General features: G+C 48.1%; 1 protein-coding gene and 1 non-coding gene across 2 annotated transcripts; both read right to left on the reverse strand.

Annotated features, from left to right (window-relative positions):
- Positions 1 to 1160: 1160 nt before the first annotated feature.
- On the reverse strand, positions 1161 to 2362 carry LOC5496981. The gene is made up of 2 exons (XR_007308204.1): positions 1932 to 2362; positions 1161 to 1708 (listed from the first exon to the last, which is right to left on the reverse strand). It is a non-coding gene; the product is annotated as an uncharacterized LOC5496981 (transcript).
- A 750-nt stretch (positions 2363 to 3112) lies between these two features.
- On the reverse strand, positions 3113 to 19342 carry LOC125563105. Its single transcript, XM_048727921.1, has 4 exons — positions 18832 to 19342; positions 3458 to 3569; positions 3208 to 3298; positions 3113 to 3122 (listed from the first exon to the last, which is right to left on the reverse strand). The coding sequence occupies exons 1-4, from the start codon at positions 19195 to 19197 to the stop codon at positions 3113 to 3115; spliced, it is 579 nt and encodes a 192-aa protein (XP_048583878.1). The 5' UTR covers positions 19198 to 19342.
- Positions 19343 to 20294: the final 952 nt, after the last annotated feature.

The following is a 20294-nucleotide window of genomic DNA, read 5'->3' on the forward strand; positions in this document are numbered from 1 at the left end:
TAATTAGTATCTGCTTTGATTCGCTGAGTAAGATTATTTGTTTAAAAATGGTTTATTGTTTAAAAAGTTACCGAAAGAAAAGTAAAATTCCAAGTTTCTAGTCCCTTCTGTTATGAAGGGAAGATAATATGATTTTGATATACTTCTTATTTATTTAAAAACTTTTGTTAATTATTAATTCGTCTCTGTTTGAATGATGGACTGAGAATTATTATTCGTTTTCTAAAACAGTTTATTGTCTTTTGTTATTTGTGTCGAACAAACTTTAAGTTTTGTTCGTGATAGACTTCGAATATTGATCTTAAGAATTTCGTGAATAAATAATTATTCGGTACTTTTCTAAATGATTTACTGTGTCATTAGGAACAATTCGCCGTCAAATGTTTTCTGATCTCCCCCGTTACTTTTCGATTTATTTGCTGCTTTCGCAAACTTTCAAATCATTGTTTATTCAAATTTGGGAAGCGTGATCATGATAACATCAAATCTTATTGCTTTTCAATAGATTTTTTTCAATTTTATCCATCTGGATCTTGTTTTAATTGTACAACTTTTTTGTTTTTGCGTTATGCCTTGGGTGTCCAATTAACTTGGAACCACTTTCTTTTGACTTACAAAGAAATTTGTTTGTTTCATGTTCAGTAAAAGCCCGCGAGTAAAAACCTTCACTTTTCAAGGTTAACAAGCCTTAAGGGGCAGCGTTATGGTACTGCGCATGTCTGGAGTCGGTGTTTATTGTAGGCTTTTGAGGGGCCGTCCACACTAACACGGATTCGTTTGAATCCGTATTTTTGATACGTTTAGGCATTCCGTCCACACTAACACGGGAATCCGGATACTTTAAAAAACTCTGTCGAAAGTGAATCAAAATATATCCATATACTTTGGTCCGTTGTGTAGACGGTCGAATCCGTGTCAAATTGAAAACGATGACGTCATCTCGCAGGCTCGTCTGCTTCTATGAGCATGCGCATAAAAAAAATTACGTCACGCCGTACCGTGTTAGTGTGGACGACTGCATCAAAGCGAAAACCCTGCGAAAACGATAGTGTGGACGCAAATCAAGTGATCCGCTTTTGGCAAAACGAATCCGGATACTTTTGAATATCCGTGCTAGTGTGATCGACCCGCGCGATAAAACATGACGTAACAGCATTTCGGCATCAGTTGGTAATGTTTATTATTACAATCCTAACATGACTTCGATTTTTACAACATGCACCCATCACCTTATTTTGATGCGGAATTATTACCAAGGTCCGATAAGGACGAAAATGAAGAAGTTAAACGTTTCACAATTCATTTTAGTGTTGAGTTTAGAGCTTTTGCAATATGTGAATTCTTTTTTATAACATGAGCACTTTTAAGCGAACTTTTAATTCTCTTTATACAACAAGATCTGTTTCTAGTGAAATGTGAATTCTCTTTTATATCATGAGCGCTTTTAAGCGAACTTTTAATTCTCTTTATACAACATGATCTGTTTTGAGCGAAATGTGAATTCTCTTTTATAACATGAGCACTATTAAAAGAACTTTTAATTATTTTCTACAACATGATCTGTTTCTAGCGAACTGTGCATCCTCTTTCTCAGCCCCTATTCCTAGTGTGTACTGTGAATTGCCTCTAATACATAATCCCTATCCCATGAACTGTGCATCTTTTTATTTTGTGCGCTTCATCTGTAATTCTTGTCCTTCAACAGTGTCTATAAGAATAATATATTTAAATTCATATAATTAGAAAACAAACTGTTTTTAATACGATAATAATTGATGCAATTTTATCCGTTAAATTTCTTCTTGAATTAGTGAACTGGTTGTTTAATCATTTGATAGTTTAATATGCCATTAATCGGCTCCTCCTGGCATAAGAAAGAACACACTTATAATATCAAAATCATGATAATCCTGCCATACCCCACACCCCACCTTGTAGATTAATGGACAGAACACAATTAGTCCGCGTCATAACCATACACTTCCAATCTCAGTGCACACCAGAAGTGGCACGTGACGGTAGTGATCCTCAGGAGTTTTGTCTTGATTGGTTGAGAAAGGACAGTATCTACCACCTGGTGATTATGGGTTACACCAACAACTTGGAATACCTGGTGAAAAACATTACAGTACATGTTACTCATCAAGTGCTTCAAGTCCATCCAGGCCCTGGTTCTATGTCTGATGGTCCGACTACCAACCTCCATCCTGTAACACTTTCAAGGTTGTAAGCATGTTGACTAATGGTCTGACCAATACCTTGTCACATCTTCCTCCTGGTACACTGTCCAGGCAGTACCATATGGACTGATAGTCCAACCATTACATACCTTGTCAACACCTCCCCTCTTGGTACACTGACCAGGCAGTACCATACAGACTGATGGTCCAGCCATTACATACCTTATCAACACCTCCCTCCTGGTACACTGTCCAGGCAGTACCATACAGACTGATGGTCTGGCCATTACATACCTTGTTAACACCTCCCTCCTGGTACACTGACCAGGCAGTACCATACAGACTGATGGTCCAACCATTACATACTTTGTCAACACCTCCCTCCTGGTACACTGACCAGGCAGTACCATACAGACTGATGGTCTGACCATTACATACTTTGTCAACACCTCCCTCCTGGTACACTGACCAGGCAGTACCATACAGACTGATGGTCTGACCATTACATACCTTATCAACACCTCCCTCTTGGTACACTGACCAGGCAGTACCATACAGACTGATGGTCTGGCCATTACATACCTTGGGTACACCTCCCTCCTGGTACACTGACCAGGCAGTACCATACAGACTGATGGTCCAACCATTACATACCTTATCAACACCTCCCTCCTGGTACACTGTCCAGGCAGTACCATACAGACTGATGGTCTGGCCATTACATACCTTGGGTACACCTCCCTCCTGGTACACTGACCAGGCAGTACCATACAGACTGATGGTCCAACCATTACATACCTTATCAACACCTCCCTCCTGGTACACTGACCAGTTAGTTCCGTCAAGACTGTAGCTGATCGTAAAGCTTGTGATCCAATTGTCTGCTCCGGTACCTCCCTGTGTTTGCACTTTGGTGACTATCACAAGTCGCTTCAGGTCAATCTGTATCCATTTCTCAGGGTCAGATCCGTGTGCTGTCCAGGCTCTAGGGGTGGTTGAATTCGCGTCTAGGTTCAAGCGTGCGTACTTTCCCATATACTTATCAATGTAATAAGAGCTCTGGGTGATTTGGTCGTCTTTGATTCTGCCATCTTCCATCCCAAGAGCTCGAGCTTCCTCTGTTAAGATTACATTGAGCCTCATCAGTATAATTCAATTCATCACGAGTTAAATGCCTCTGTTATTACATTTCCATTAGAATGTTAGTACTATTGAAATATACAAATTGACTCGTCGGCCTTCAATTTAGAAAATAATTTATTATGTTTATGTCATACTTATGTCGCAATTCTCTCCGATAAATCCATCATGGCAGACACACGTGTAGGTATCGTCGAGCTTGCTGGTGTGACATGTTCCATTATTACACGGCTTGTGCTCACATGCGCTCTGCAACATGTACAATTGTGGAAAGAGCCTGTCAGGAATATTATTATTTAACTACGGCTTTAACAACGAGATTGAAAAAAAAAGTATGCGGCTCGGTTGTGGTTGGGTTGAAAACAGCTGAAATGTTTCAGACAGGACGCATTTTCACGTGCTTCTACGGAATATTGAATGAAATTCCATTGTTTTCTGCTGTCGTCGTCTATGTTGCCGTCGTCGTTTCTTCAAGGTCGCTGGTGGTTACAGCATTTTGATGTCATTTTGCGTCTAAAGTCTTGACTGAAATCACTTTTTCCTTGTAAAAAAATGGACCTAATTTTGTTTGAGCCTCTATCCTTTATCAATCGACTCAGAACATAGAATAGATATTCCCTGATAAATTTCTGTAATGACATGAAAAATCATTCTCGGGGACCCAGGGCGATACAGGAAACCGAATCAAGAGAACTCGCAAAGACGAAAAAGACATCTTCCCTCTCCTTTCTTACGTCTTCTCGCGGGGATCCAGGGCGATGCAGGGAACCGAATCGAGAGTACGCGCGAAGACGAAAAAGACGTCTTCCCTCTTCTTTCTTTCGTCGGTTTCCTGCATCGCTATTTTTGGTATGTTTGCTCGACTATAAAATGTTTTGCAGATTCGTATGATATTGTAAGTTTAATTAGCCAGCTTTGCTCTTGTGAAAACTGTAAATCTTCCCCCATGAGTAGTAAACTAGTAAATTATACGGAGACTCCTTAAACAACGAGGCAAAATTCCTAAATAGGAATGGATAATAATGTTAAGTCTTGTTATTTACTCACGATTATTTACTGATTACTGATGTAGTAAATAAAATCGTGCCATAGAACTTTCATTATCTGCTTGTTGCTGTATTTCTCAAGGAAGCTAAATTATTCAACAGATAACAAAACAACACACAAAAACAGAGTTGGGCTACCAGGTGATAACCACTCGATATCCGCCCCACTCAATACCCCTGATAGCCCGGTAAATCCGCCCCACATCTAATTCGTAAATTCTAATAACGGATTCTTCGGTAAGCGGCAAGCATATGAAAAATAAAAGCTCACATATAGGGGAATCTGACATAATCTTATGAGCCAGCATAAACACCATCATATTTCAGGGGGGGGGGGACTTTGGATTTTCATAGACACCGAAACGCGTTTCGCGTAGATTAATAATTGCTAATTATCAGTCTACTTCGGGACCACTTCGCGTGGATTAATAATTAGCAATTATTAATCTACGCAAAACACACTCCGCGTAGATAAATAATTAGCAATGGTTAGCAATCATTAATTCGCTGTCTATCGACAGAAGCGGGACTGGGGCCTTTCATAGAAACGAGTGGGAACCTTGCAATTAGACCCCCGTCTGTCCTGTAGTATACGACATGTGCATACGTACGTATATATACACATGTGCATAGCATTCGAAGGATGAAGTGCGGAAAAGATTACTGTAGGTGGCTAAAGGTCGGCCATGCAAACACGTGTGGCCAGAGGTACATGGACACCTACTGCAAAGTGCACCTCCAAGGGCTCCATAAGGGCAGCCCCCTCCCCGTGCCGTGCAGGATCTGCGGCATAGGGACGCAGTCGGAGACGCGGTTGTGCCGCCCCTGCGGAGCGAATCGTGTAGGGCAGAGGATGCGCGGCACCGAGAGGCGCGCCCGGGAATGGTTCGCACTCGTCCTGTCTGATATCGTAGCCGGCGGAGCTGGGTGGCACAAGGCATACCCGAACACCCGTCCCGCCGGCTGCGATACGGGCAATTAGAGACTGGGTGGCACAAGGCATACCCAAATACCCGTCCTGTCTGATACCGCAGGGCTGCGATACGGGCAATTAGAGACTGGGTGGTACAAGGCATACCCAAATACCCGTCCTGTCTGATACCGCAAGGCTGTGATACGGGCAATTAGAGACTGGGTGGCACAAGGCATACCCAAACATGGACGCTTACATAGAGGAGATTCTCAATAACATGCCTGAGGCGCCCGCCGCACTGGCAGGGCTGGTCCAGAACATCCTGGACGAGGGCATCCCCGAGGATGCCAAGCGCAAGCTGCTTAAGCCGCTCACAGGCAAGAATCCTGGGTACGAGTGGCGACCCGAAGCGGCTTGGGGTCCGAAGAAGTCGGGGAGCTTGGCCAAGGAGCCAAGCACTGCGCCGAGTCTGCCGTGCGATCTAGTGGCCGCAACCTCTGCAAAGATGTATCTAGCCGGCCATGGAGGGTCGGGGAAATCCGAGTGGGTGGTGAGCACGTTCCGCGGCCGCAACGTTGTGGTGCTCACCCCCGAGAACGACCTTGCCCACGACCATCGCAATAACCCGCGCCTCGAGGTAAAGGCTCAAACCTACCACTACTACCTTTGCATACCAGCGGAGAAGCCGATAGAGGAGTGGAGACCTTCCGAACTGGGGCACAAACTCGACCATCTCGCAGAAGTAATCATCATTGACGAGTGCTGTAAGGTACAGACTAAAGTGCTACGCGCCATCCTAGAGTACCTCGCCACGCGGCCGTGTCAGGTAGTGTGTTGTGGCGACTATGGGCAGGTCCTGCTCAAGGAGTGGGCACAAGGGAACATCCGCTGGTTCAAGTCCGACTACCGCTGCCTGTGTGAAGACTGCAGAAAGCCGTACAGAACATGCGTCGGCCTGCCCTCCTCCAGGCTCCACGACATAAAGGACCGGGTTTGGTTTCGGTCAGATTCCCAACAGCTTGAGGTGTTTCGAGAGGAGTGGGATGGGGTAGCGTTCGACGCGGTCGAGCACCCACCCAAGCGATATGTGGGTGTGCTCGACCAACAAGATGGGGGCTCTTGTTCAGCAGTGATTAATAGAGCACCACAGGAAAAACTACCCCCGATTGCCAGCAACCATCCTCTTTTGACCCCGATCCTAGCGTCGCGCATCGTTATCGCAAGCAAGGGCGGCCAGTGCCCGTGCCAGGCAAAAGGGGTGAGAAGGTCGACGCATACAAAGGCACGGTAGTCGAGGTTCCTCTCGACGCGGTCCTTAACGGGCTTTCCCTCGAGTGGAAATGCGCGGGCTGAGGAACCGTCCACCGGGTGCAGGGCAAGACTATCCAGACTCCAAGACGTCTGTTTATCATGGATCACGAATGCTGTATACACCGGCATCTCCCGATAACACCCCCGGTTCCCACAGGACTGCAGGCTACGCCCAGTGAAGAGCTCATTATAGAGCGAATCAAGCGATACACTATAGACGACAGGCAAAAGGGTCGCACAAAGTACACGGGATCGCACCACGTTCTGACGGTAGACCACGTACTCGGCATGATTGCTGACGCGGAAAAGAAGTGCACGGTCTGTGGCAATCAGCTTCTGCTTCAGGGGTACACCAAGAGCCATCCCCAATGCTTCAGTATCGACTGGCTGGATGACAGTCAGGGTCACTACAAGTGGAATGTCAGACTCGCGTGCCTTAGCTGCAATAGAAGGCACAAGCGCTGATCACGCAAGCGTGACGCTACGCAACTGCGAATGCGTGAAGCCGTGCTTAGAGTACGCCGTGTAATACAACACTGGCTGTCCGGGCTCCATAACCCTCTTTAGTATTGGGTATGCCTTGCATGTCCACCACGGGTCCGTCGCCCGCCGTCGGCCCTTGTTCTGGAGGTCTTCCCCCTTTTTACGGCGATGTACACCTCCGTTCCGACCTCTAAGGGGACCTCTAAGGGGGGCTTTTCGGCTTTGAGAGGCACGCGCCTCAGCTTTATGGCGTCTTTAGGCGCAAAGCCGAGATGACGATTGGCAAAGCGGTAACCCACTCGCGGTTTGTTTCGCCGGATGCAAGCTCCTTCGAGTACTGCGCACGAAATAGGCGCTGTGCCAGCCAGCGATGGAAAGACTCGGCGAAAGCTTGGCTCCTGTGGTGCCCTGGCTCAGCCCTTCGGACCTCCACCCCGTGGTCTGTTAGGAGCTTTGTGGTAGCACCCTTGAACTCCGTGCCGTCATCATCCATGAGGACTTTGGGCCATGTGAGAGGTCCCTCTGCATAGATGTCAGCGAATTTGCGGGAGACGACTACCGTGCTCTTAGTCCTCAGTGGGCGGGCGGCTTTATATCGTGAAGCAACGTCAACGACAGTCAGGGCATACTTGTAACCGCGGTCGGTTGGCAAGAATAGCAGGTCCGACTGGTGGATACGGTTTGGTATCTGCTCCGAGAAGTGGGCGTAGGTAGTCGGAGGAGTAGGTGTCCGTGTGTAGCCCCCGACGGGCTGCGAGCTTACCCACTTGCGCACTCGATCTATGGAGGCTGAGCCCTTGGAAAGTTTGGCATGCAGAGCGGTCACTCCCTGGAAGCCATCTCTGGCATAGTATATAGGACGAAGGAACGCATCGAGTTCTTCGTCGGACATGCGCTTCGCCGCCATTATGTGTCGGCAATGTATTGCAACAGGTGTATCAGTCTCCAACACGCCGAGGCGGTCTTTCTGAGGTCGGTAGCCCCTCGGAGAACGACATTGGCGAATCTCTTAACGCACTCCCTGTCTGCGCGCCACAACTCGAGGCTTCGGTTAGCAATGTCACCAAAGCTACATAACCCACCCATCGACGACACCTTCGGTGTCACTAGCTTAGCAGCGGCTGCTACCTCGTGCATAGCACTCCACAACTGGTCTGCAATCATCTTATAAGTATACGTATACGTATAAGCGCAGTATGGAAAAAGGCCGCCTAGATGCAGCGCCGGAACGGCGGCTGCATCATAGCAAGAGGCTGGCTGTGTAGCCGATGGCGAGAGTGTCGGCGCCAATGTACGCCAACTCGGCGTTTTCCTGCGTTTTGCTGGGGATGTAGTAGTCGGACAGCTCAGGAGCCCGCATCGACTCCAGGGATTGTTTTGGCCGGGTCTGGTTGTAGAGTTTGAACGCGTAGTCAGTGTCGGTGAAGTTTTGCTTTGCGAGGGCCCCTCTCTCGCGACTTTGCGCTTGCCAATCGAGGATTTTTTGTCGCCGCTGTTGGTAGCGTCCATAGTCTCGTTTGTATTTCTCGAGCGCCTTGTCGTGCCTCTCCTTCTCAGCTAAGGCAGGGCTCTCATCGTTTGACAGGAACTTTGCGAGGTAGTTGCCACCAACGAATGCAGTCGCGTTTAGGACGGCGCCGCCAACCAAAATTGCGATGGAGGCCATCGAGTAGTGTGTACGTTTCACGTGCTGTGTGTACGTGAACACGAGTCTAATACGTGGCCTACACGTGTAGTACACTACTACATGGGCAGGATCTTCTGGTCCTCAAGGTAACCCTTCAAAGCGACAGCACCCGCAAAAGCGGCAGTCATTTTTGCGTAGTTCATGGCGTTCGCGGAGGGGTCTTTGGTGAAGTCTTCGCGCAAGACCTTGCGCCCAACCCAGCCAATACCGGTGACGAGGCCGGTTATGACTGCGGCGTCGGTGATGGTCTTTGTAATCTTGCTTTGCTGCTTCGTCGACATATATACGCGTGTACGCATATTATTCACGGACGTGCGGATATGGGTGGGGCTCTTGTGTTTAAATGTCTGCTTACTCCATGGCTAACAGTCGAGATTTGCATAATCCCGTAGCGCGAAATGCTGTCGCCGGAGCGGCAAGCGGTCGATCCTTGATCTGCTGCGCATTTGCGGGCGGGGTCACGTCGTCGGTACCTTCGGTAGCAAGTGGATCGGTAGCTCGCTGTTTGGCAGCTGGGTACGAGTGAACGCGGCAGCTAGCTCCCGCCTACGTGTGTAGATGCCGATCAATGACACTAGAAGACCAGCGACCCCGATAACCGAGTTGGCCGACCAAGCAGAGTTGCTTTCCGGGACTGGTGTGTGTGCCGAAGGCGTGCCAGCGCTCGCCGTTCCGGCGGCGGCATCTTCGGCGCGCGCGCACAAGCCCTCGCGTCCCTGCGGCTCGCCAGCGACCGTCGACTCAACGTGTTGCACGACACGAAGTGTCTTTTTCTTCTTCGCTCGGTTAATTCGGTTCCACTCTACCAGCTTCGAATCGTCTAGGATGTTTAGGTCGGGTCACGGGTGGCTCGGGGCTCGTGATTCTCTCCACCAACGCCGAAGGCGTACGTGCATGTTTATGAGCAGTTTTTTGATGATGCTCATCATCAGCAGCTTGTTTGTCAGGTTCCGCTGACCCGTTTGCCGTTCCGGCAGGCTGAGCACTAGTACTTCCTTGAGGTTCCTCCATTTGTGATGCAACTACTTGGTTGCTGAAGAAGTGACAAGCTTTCAAACGAACGTCTACTCTGGGGTGGCAGACTCGCCAGTGTGCGTTTGCGGGCAAACCACTGGTGGTTTCGCGACTGCTACCTCGTGTTGACACCGCGTGTTAGCGCTTGCCGTTCCGGCGGTGTTCACATGGCTTGCTACGTGTAACGCCCCGACAGCTAAAGCCACCAAACGACTTCAGCGTAGAGACAGGCTTCCGCACAATGTGCGGAGCTCGTTGTTGATGATGTAGTCGGACACTAGGTCATTGTGGAGATCGACCACCTTTTCTATCGGCAGCGCCATGCCTACTAGCTTGGTCGTAAGCTTCAGAAAGCTGTCTGCCAGGGCGTCTGTAGTCCGGCTGGCTAGAGCAGTCTTGTATCGCTTCTCGTACTTCCTCACCTCCTCGGCGCTCATGCGTTTGAAGTCGTGAGTCAGGGCCTTGCCTACCATTTCTCTCGAGTTCCACGAGGCTACGAGAATCGCGAGTTTCTCCCTTGCGTCTGCTATCTCAGTTTGCTCACCTCCGGTTGCCGTTCCGGCAGGCTGCGTCGAGCAGCCCAACGACTCGAAAGACGTAAAGAGGCGCTCTGACCAGCTCGTCAACTTGGCGTTCAGCGCGCGCCACGTGGGTATTAGCGTGTGGGTGATCACGCAGCAGCTCACCAGCATCACGAAGCCGTTCCGTGAGAACATCGCGGCCTTGGTGGTCTTCCATACGCCGAGCAAGGCGGACATGAAAGCTATCCTGCATGACTACGGCGCGGAACCCCCTCAAAAAGACTCTCAAAGTATTCGTCGCTCATCATGCACCCTAGGGTGCAACAAGTGTGTACGTTTCACGTGCCATGAGGGCGGTGTGATCAATGCGTATACGTAAACGTATACGTATACTATACGTATACGTGGGCGGTGATTTACTGCCCTTACCGTTCAACTAGGGCGATGGTATAAGGGTGACGCAAGGAAAACTCTAACTTCGATAACTTTTTCGTCTTGAGGGCCTTCATGTACTCTTTTATCTTCTCTTCTGAGAGCTCCGCGCCGTAGTCATGCAGGATAGCCAGGATACCCTGGCTGCTTGCCGTGCGTTTTATCTCGAGATGCACACCGTCGCGGGTATTGACCAATCGGAGACCACCCCCATGGATAGCACTGTCGTCCGTCGTTCGAAGGTCGATCCACATAGCAAACTTGTTATCGCCATAGAACGACTCGGGGCTGACTGCAGGGGCGGCAGGCGCTCCGCTGTGCCCCCCTCCCCCCAGGGTAGGGGCGGACGAACCGCCTCTTCGCCTCCCTACAGAAATCCGTGGTGCGTAGTCCCTGGCTGAAGACCTTGTTTGGCATGACGTCGATTGTAACGCGAACGCTCTTGATGTCGGGGTACACGAACTTCTCAGAGTCGCGAGCCCCTGCCGTGTATGGCTCCACAAAGAGGAGCAACAGACCACTCATAGACCTTCGCGGCAGGTTGACACTCTGGTTGATTATGCTGTCCGTCCCTTTGCTAATCACGAAGGTCTTGTGGAAGTTCACTTGCTCGTAGAAGAACGTTGTGCCGTTTTGGTAGGCGGCGGCTGCAGACCGGGCGAGGTTGCCGTCCCTCAGGCTTTCGTATTCCAGCTCTAGATTTTTGATGCCGTAGGAAAATTTGGTAGCATCGCTCCCGACTACTACCTGGTCAACTGTTGCGAGCGTGATCTTGAAGAGCAGCGCCTCGGAGAGCGCCCTTGAGTACAGTACGCCGTGGTCCGTCAGCAGAGAATGGTCTAGCGGGATCGTGTACTTCGCCCCGTGGGCGGCGTTTAGAGCGTTCTTCTTGGCGTTACTAGTCGCTTTATCGCCAGCCTTGGAGCGAAGCTTGCGCATGTTTTCTGACTGTATGCCCTGCTCCATTCGGTCCTCTCTCTCGACCTTGGACAGGTAAAGCTCCTCATACGTCTTGAAGACATCGTAGCGGTTGGTGTCCTGGAGCGTTTCTCCTGCAAACGTGATTTTCAGGCGGCTCACGAGATTTCGGCCGACGTTGTTCACGACGGTATTATTTGCTTGGCCTGAGATGGAGAGATCGAAACCCTCAAGGAGCCAGGCACGAGCGTGACGCCTTCCGATAGCTTTGGGACCGCCACATATAGCGTCTCGCCGAGGGAAGCCGTCGACGGGTTGAGAATGACCCGGTGAAGAGTTCTCTCGGTTTTCAACCCCAGAGGAGTTCTGGGTGTTCGTTGGGGGTCAAGTTTATCGCCGACTGACATTCCTATTACGTATTACGTATATTATAAATATATATTTATAATATATTTTTATATATATATATATATATATAAAATAATATATATAATATACGTAATACGTAATAGGAATGTCAGTCGGCGATATATATACATAAAGTGGCTATGGTGCGGACTGTTGGACATGTCTAATATAGCGTAACATGGGCTATGCGCACGCATCATGGATGATGTTGACATTGGCATTGACGATACCTTGCCGGGTGCGTCCGCCGATCGCGGAGCGGGGGACGACGAGACGACGCCCCTTATCCCGTTTGACCTCGACGATGGGGAGTCGATCCCAATGACGAGCACGTCATCGTGTATGCATGCTGCGCATAGCATGACTGCGCGAACCGCAACGCAAACCGCCGGAACGGCAAGCGCTGAAACCTCGTTCACCACAGAGGGTGCAGCGACAAGACTCGGTCTCCAGTCCCTCAGGGAGAAATACCCAGACCTTAACGAGAATCTGATACGGTTCCAGTCAGACCGGAGGGGAAAGACTCTAATACAGCTTCGCAACCTCGACAAAGGGGGTTGGACTAAACCAAGACAGCTGTTCAACGAGAACGGGGGCGTTCGACAGGACGTTGCAAAGTTGAAAGGCTTCAAGCTTGCGATGGGGTCTGTGGCAGAGATAGACGCGGTTATCCAGGAGAACACAGAACGAGTCCAAGAGCTGCATGGGGTGGTAACCACAGACAGGGAGACCATCGACGACCCTAAAACGTCAGAGAGTCGCCGCCAAGAAGCCCGTAAGCGCAACGAGGAAAGGCTATCCGAGGTCGACGAACTAGAACGCGAAAACCGAGAGCTCGAGAACCGAAAGCCGCTCAGAGAGCGCATCAAAGCTATCTTCGAAAAGTACGGCTTTACCGTCACCGCTATCGGTTTGGCCGTAGCGACGACGATCGCGACCATTGTGACGTCGCTCGGCAAGTCGCTCTCCTCCGTGGCCAGAGGGGTCGGTAACGGGCTTAAGGCTATCGGGAAAAAGCTAGCGAGCTTCTCCCTGGGCTAGTAGGCAGCATCGCGAACTTCGTGTTTAAGGCTGCAGGAGAAGCGGTGAAATTCCTTGTCGAAAATGCGTGGCTGCTTATTCTAGCCGTAGCCGCGTTCTTGGTTCGTTGAATGCAAAGCAATCATCGGAACAAGTAATACGCCGCGGCCACCGCGAGTCCCGACAACCCCGTCTTGGGGGCGGTGTGGTCACTCCTTTAGCCCGGTCCGGGTGCGCTTGCCGTTCCGGCGGCAGTCATGCTATGCGCAGCATGCATACGTGAAGAGGGGGCAGGCGCCGCTCCCTCTGCGTGCACTTTCGCAGGTGCGAAAGCCTTGCTTCGCACCTCGCGGTCGATCCTCGGACTAGTCGCGTGTTGCACCCTAGGATGCCCACCGGCCATGTTATGAGCACCGACTGGCTTTGTCTCGGTGTTGATCGCGTTTGCGCCGAGCGTCATGGAGTCTGTGGCTTTCTGTAGTTTATTGTTGTAGCCCATTATGCTTTGCGTGTTTATCACCAGATCGCTCGGCATCAGCCACACTCCTGGTGCGACCGCAAGACTCAGTCTCACCTTGGCCTACTGCACGGCTAACTGGTAACTTTGCACGCTTTGAGCGATGTCGTTTTCTATGATCGCGTCTTCAAGCAGCTTCGTGAACTCCACCTGCGCCTCCATGGCCGGTCCACCGGCCCCCGCGATGGAGGAACGGACGTTTACCGGCGCTGTGTAGACGAACAGCACTGTGTAGACGAACGCCTCGACCGAGCGATCGAGTCTTCCTAGCCCTGCTTTTGTCAGCCCCTCATTTTTGGGAGGCGCAAACCAGCTATGTTGCACACCCCCGTGGTCGTCGTTGCGTATGAAATCCAGCTGCTTCCCACTATTGTACGTCCCACCTTCGTCGCTAAACAGATTGAGGTGGCTCGGGTACTCGTCAGCCGCCGTGTCGTAGCCACGGATCACGTGCACGTTGCGATACCCCTCCCCCGGGTAGAACACAAACACATCGCCTGGCCCGTGGTTCCGCCCGCCTTTCCATCGGAAGTCCGGCTCACGCGGCAAACCGAACTCTATACATAGACGCTCGAAAGCGGCTTTCTTGTAGGGGTTACCTTTCTGCGTGAACGGGCTGTCGCCAGGCAGGGGGGCGCCGAGCTCGTAGAGTATCCTCCGCGTGGTAAAGTAGACGTGAAACCTTAGAAATCCCCTGACGACAGAGGGGAGCGTGGCGAAAGCGGGGTCGGTTAGGGACACCCCGCATCCGGCGGTTGCGCACCAGACCGCAAAGTTGAGTTGCTGTGGCCAGTACCCATAGGAAGGCTCCGATAGCCACCGGCGAGAATCCTTGGAGGACTTGTGCGTGACTACTGTCTCTTTGAATATATCTCGGACCCTAGTCGTGAATGATTTGTCCTCAGCCACGTGTATCTCTAGCTGCGTGAGTAGTGGGGTGATGTCTGAGGCCGTGCTCTGTGTTCAACACAATGGTGGTCCTACATATTGTGCTCACCAAAGGCGAACAGACACTCTTCTTCGAGCGGCCGATAAGGCGCCCACGCTTCGTGGCGCTCCGGCAGTGCTCGCTGTTTAACAGCTGGTATAATCTCGAGCGAGAGCATCAGATAACGACTATAGCCGCCCTCCCGCCCATCGCTTCTCTGCCAGCCGGGCACCACACGGCCGAGTCCATCGTGGAAACAATCAACCGCGCTGAAAGCAAGATTCTGACCGCGGAGCTGGATCCCCTCACCGGGAAGATCGCGCTCATGTCCAATGGCGTTGCGTTCCTGAATGCCGAGCTTTGCGCACTATTTGGCCTAGAGGCTAAAGACGATCAGTTGGGGGAGCGGGGCCTCGCACTGTCCTTGGGGGGACCCCCAATTAAGGTGGCTTTGCCGAAAATAAAGGCCCTTTACATCTGCTGCGATATCGGAGATCGCACGCAATGCTACTCATTAGGTGAGCCTTCAAACGTTCTCGCTTGCCTAGAAACCCGCGGGCGACCGCACGAGAAAGTCGTCTATGGACCCGACACCCCCGTTTGTGCCGCAGCATCTTCCTCTGAGTTTGTCTCGAGTATCCAAATATGGATGAGGGATAACTACGGTAGACGGGTGGACTTTAAGGGCAAGCCCGTTCGCCTCGTATTAGAGCTAACCTAGCTCCGACGTAACAAACATGGCAAACAGCGACGTTAGCGGTGGTGCCATATACCCCTCGCTTCCCAGTGTTTCCCCCCCGAAGGATACGCACATGACGCCTGCCGTTCCGGCAAGCGTCGGCGGCGACGTGCAAAGCTTCCGACTCCAGAAAATATGTGACACTCAGGCGGTTCTAGACAACGAGATATCGCATCATCGACAGGTGCGGAAAAAGTATAAGCGCGCCTTTGCCGTTACCCATGCTGTGTCTGTGGCATCCGGCATCGCTGCAGGGGCGCTTTCCAGTGCCGGGGCAGGGGTCTCTTTGAGTGGGATAGGGGTTCTGATCGGCGGTCCGCTGGCAGGGGTCGCTGGGCCTGGTCGGTGTCGGTGTCGTGGGCGCGGTGGTGGTCTCTAGGGGTCTTACGAGCAAGGTGGCTAAACACGAAGACACGATGGTTTTAGCGGAGAGTAAGAAAAACTCGATCAGCGAGCTGGTCTCTAAGGCTCTGCAAGACGGGCATACCTCAGACGAAGAGTTTCGGCTGATACTTCGGGAACAAGAGAGATACTACGCGCTCAAGGCCGCTATCAGAGCTCGGCACGGCCTCGCATCGCGTGGGAAAAAAAGCAGGAAAGGGCCCTCCCTGGAGACACGCGAAAAGATGAAAAAAAGGCTGCGAGAAATTCGCGAGGAGTTCGGGAGCGAGGTGTTCGAGTAAAGCTCAGGTTTAAACGCCACGCCAGCGGCTTTGAATTTACGGCCGAAAAACGGTCATTCCGCGCTCCGTAGGGTGGCGGCCCAACCCAATGCTATGCACATGTGTTTATATACGTACATACGCACATGTGCATATACTACAGGACATACGGGGGTCTAATGGCAAGGTTCTCACTCGTTTCTATGAAAGGCCCCAGTCCCGCTGCTGTCGATAGACAGCGGATTAATGATTGCTAACCATTGCTAATTATTTATCTTCGCGGAGTGTGTTTTGCGTAGATTAATAATTGCTAATTATTAATCTGCGAAGTGGTCCCGACGTAGATTTATAATTAGCAATTATTAATCTACGCGAAACGCGTTTCGGTGTTTATGAAAATTCAAAGTCCCCCCCTTCAGGGGACTTGATGCGCTTGTTCAGGAGCGAGCAAAAACCGGCATATTTCAGGGGACATATGTTTCATGCGCTTGTTTATGAGCGAGCATATTATTTCATGCCTTGTTTTACAAAAACACTAGAACAACTAGAATGAACCTGATTCTTGGGGGAACCCGAACTCGATTATTCGGCACGCGTACGGCGATAACTCTCACAGTTCAACCCCGATTGCCACGATCTTTTTGTCAAATTAAAGCTCAGGGAATCTTTTTTGCGGGATCTGTTTGATGCGCTTGTTTATGAGCGAGCGTAAACTGGCATATTACAGTCGCCGCCGCGTTGTTTTACAATAACACAAGAACAACGACAATGAAACAACTTTCGTCTTTATTCGCTCGTTAAATTACGTATCGCAACACAACACACATCAAATCAATCCCTTTACTATAACGAAAAAGTATTTCGTATTTATTTCTGTCACGATCTTCATCAGTTAGTACGGGCTTAAGATACTTTTTGTTAACCGTTTGTTTAGCGAGAAAGCATTCCCGTATCCAAGCGCCCGCATCTGTCAATGGAACAACTTTCGTCTTTATTCGCTCGTTAAATTAGGTATCCCAACACAACATACATCAAATAAATCCCTTTACTATAACGGAAAAGTATTTCGTATTTATTTCTGTCACGATCTTCATCAGTTAGTACGGGCTTAAGATACTTTTTGTTAACCGTTTGTTTAGCGAGAAAGCATTCCCGTATCCAAGCGCCCGCATCTGTCAATGGAACAACTTTCGTCTTTATTCGCTCGTTAAATTACGTATCCCAACACAACACACATCAAATCAATCCCTTTACTATAACGAAAAAGTATTTCGTATTTATTTCTGTCACGATCTTCATCAGTTAGTACGGGCTTAAGATACTTTTTGTTAACCGTTTGTTTAGCGAGAAAGCATTCCCGTATCCAAGCGCCCATCTGTCAATGGAACAACTTTCGTCTTTATTCGCTCGTTAAATTACGTATCCCAACACAACATACATCAAATAAATCCCTTTACTATAACGGAAAAGTATCTCGCATTTATTTGGTGCGATTTTTCTAGCGCTGCCATGATATGGAAAGTTTGATACCGACTTTGGGTTCATTTTCACACCTAGCTAGCGGCTAAGAATGCCGCCGTCATTAACATCATGTTGTCTTATCTTACAAGCATTCGCTGTCGGCTTGTAATGTCGGCTGATAATAATTAACTCTGTAGTGGGTAATTTACGACCTAAGCGTATTTTTTTTTTTCGGATAGAATTATCATATAAGGTTTCGAGATTTTCGAAAAAGGATCGAAATATGACATTAGCATATATGGGTTTGGCTCGCTTCTACATTAGCATATAAGCGAGCCAATAAGCAAACAGGGTAAAATGCATCCAACAAAAGCGCTACAGAGACCACCAGGCCATCATCTTCAAAGGCTGGGAAGACTACGCGGCCGGCGAGAAGAGTGTACATGCCCTTCTACGTACCTGCGCTAGAGTCAATCAGCCCGTCCGCGACCAGAAAGTCAAGGTCAAGGCTCAATTGAGCAAATACAAAAACGGCTCTGACAAAAGTCAACCATATGCTTCTGCTCACACAAAACATCAACATAATTCCCGTGATCCCTCATATCCCTATCCCGACCGTCTACCAAAGTCAGAAAATAAAAAAAAAAATAATCCCTTGTCTATCCCGTATCGAATCCCGCAACTCGTTAGAAAAGCCACGCAATTCGTGATTTTATTCGCTACGCGATGAAAACATTCAACACGCAAAAGATATATAAATACCAGAACCAATCTACAAATTAAGAAAAACTAAGAATAAGACGTGAATAAGACTTTCGTTAAAGAGTGGGGCGGACTAGCTTTTCGATTTTTCGGTGGGGCGGTTGTACGTTGGGGGGCGGTCATTATGTGGGACGGACAAACCAGTATTCATTATGTGGTTTGGTTATGGTTATGTAGGTATCGATCGTGCATGTGAAAATCGTTGTTTAATCATTGTATATCAGTGTGGTTTGTTATTAATTGTGTAAGCAAAATAAACTCGTAACTAAGCAAACAAATGCCACATCTTAAATAACTCATGAACCAAAGTATCAAATTTCAGTTCAGTGTAAATTAAACTTTATTTTCTCAATATAACTCATACATACTAAACTGTGTGAAGCATAAGTATTTTTACTTCATTCAAACATTTTTTTAATTATTTTAAATCTTGCTCGTGCAGTTTACCCCTCTTAGCTCCGATTTTAAAACCTTCAAATAGCAATAAATATACAAGACTAGTACAAGACAGTAATTTGTTATCCTGCCCAAAAATATTCGAAAGCTGCTCGCACGGTGCTGGCTTTTGTTGATCGAAAACGTATTATAACAAAACTCAAAATTGAAAATACGAAATATAGACTTTTATTTACTTGCTATATAACAGATCATTTAAAAAAAACATTGAATACTTTGAAATAATGTCGTACCTTCATTTCGTAATGGTCTGAGGTGGAGTTGGGCTGGTACTTCTCGTCTGGGCAGCTGTACTTATCGACAGACAGTAATTCGCACCAAAACTTTAAGCTCGAGTCAGCAATGGCCGCCACGTTGACAGACAAACACTCCAAGACGTCAAGACACCTCATCCAGCAAGAAAGAGCATCGCCTTCGAAACTACGAGAGATGATCGGCCCTTCCAGATACGAAGAGCTGTTCTTGATGAAGTTACCGAAAGAAAAGTCAAATTCCGAGTTTCTTTGCTTCCCGTTAGAAGTTCCTTCTATTAAGAAGGGCAGGAAAGCCAAGATGAAGAAAATATAAAAAGTGAAACGTAGAATTTGCAGGAATAACATGCCGACCAATCTCTAAGAAAATATGTTTTTGAGAAACTTTTTATTTCGATTTAAAAGCTTTCGTTAATTATTAATTTGTCGCTGCTTTGAATGATTCGCTGAGAATGATAATTTGTTTTCAAAAAAGTTTATTGTCTTGTTATTTGTGTCGAACAAACTGTAAGATGTTCGTGATAGACTTCGTATATTGATCTTAAGCATTTCGTGAATAATTAATTCTTCGGTACTTTTCTGAATGATTCACTGTGTCATTAGAAACAATTCGCTGTCAAATGTTTTCTGATCTCTCATGATAACATCAAATCTTATTGCTTTTCAATAGATTTTTTTCAATTTTATCCATCTGAACCCTATTTTAATTTTACAACCTTTCTGAATTGTCATTAGGAACCATTCGCCGTCAAATGTTTGTGATCTCCCCCGTTACTTTTCACTTTATTTGGGCTTTCGCAAACTTTTAAATCATTGTTTATTCAAGTTTGTAGACTTCATTTGTGGATGGTTATTTTGAAGTTGAATTTTTTGCAAATAAACCATTGTATTTTCAACTAATAACAGAGGAGAAGTTGATCGACATTCTTTAAGGTAATTTTTTAATTTATTCATGACGACGCTTATTATCTCGCACCACAATATTCCCTGTAAACTCCTTTACAGCTTTACGATTCTACGGTCACACGGGGACGTAAATTGCTTACAACGTATCACATATTCAAGTATCTAACTCCTTAGGGTTGTGTCTCCCGCGTCAGTCGTATCTGTTGTATGAAAATATCACGTTGCGCGCCTTTAATGGGAAACATGGTGTCAAAAACCACGCTGGGCTTTAGATGTAAACATGCGCTGCGCACTATTTTATTTGTATGGATAGGTTGTGCAATAAAGTGAAGTAAAGTAAAAAAATAAAGTGAGAAGGCGAACAAATTTTCTTTTACTGGCTTTTCAACAAAGGAAATTTATTTGTATAAAGAGCTTGGAGAAGACAAGTGACGCCTGAAAAATATGATAGCTCATTTCTGATTGTTTCTTCTTCTCTTTTCCTTTCACTTATTTCAGAAAACGATTCAGCCAAATATTTTTTAATAGTGTCTTATATT

This window comes from Nematostella vectensis, chromosome 5 (genome assembly GCF_932526225.1).
Source record: "Nematostella vectensis chromosome 5, jaNemVect1.1, whole genome shotgun sequence".
Classification (NCBI taxonomy): domain Eukaryota; kingdom Metazoa; phylum Cnidaria; class Anthozoa; order Actiniaria; family Edwardsiidae; genus Nematostella; species Nematostella vectensis.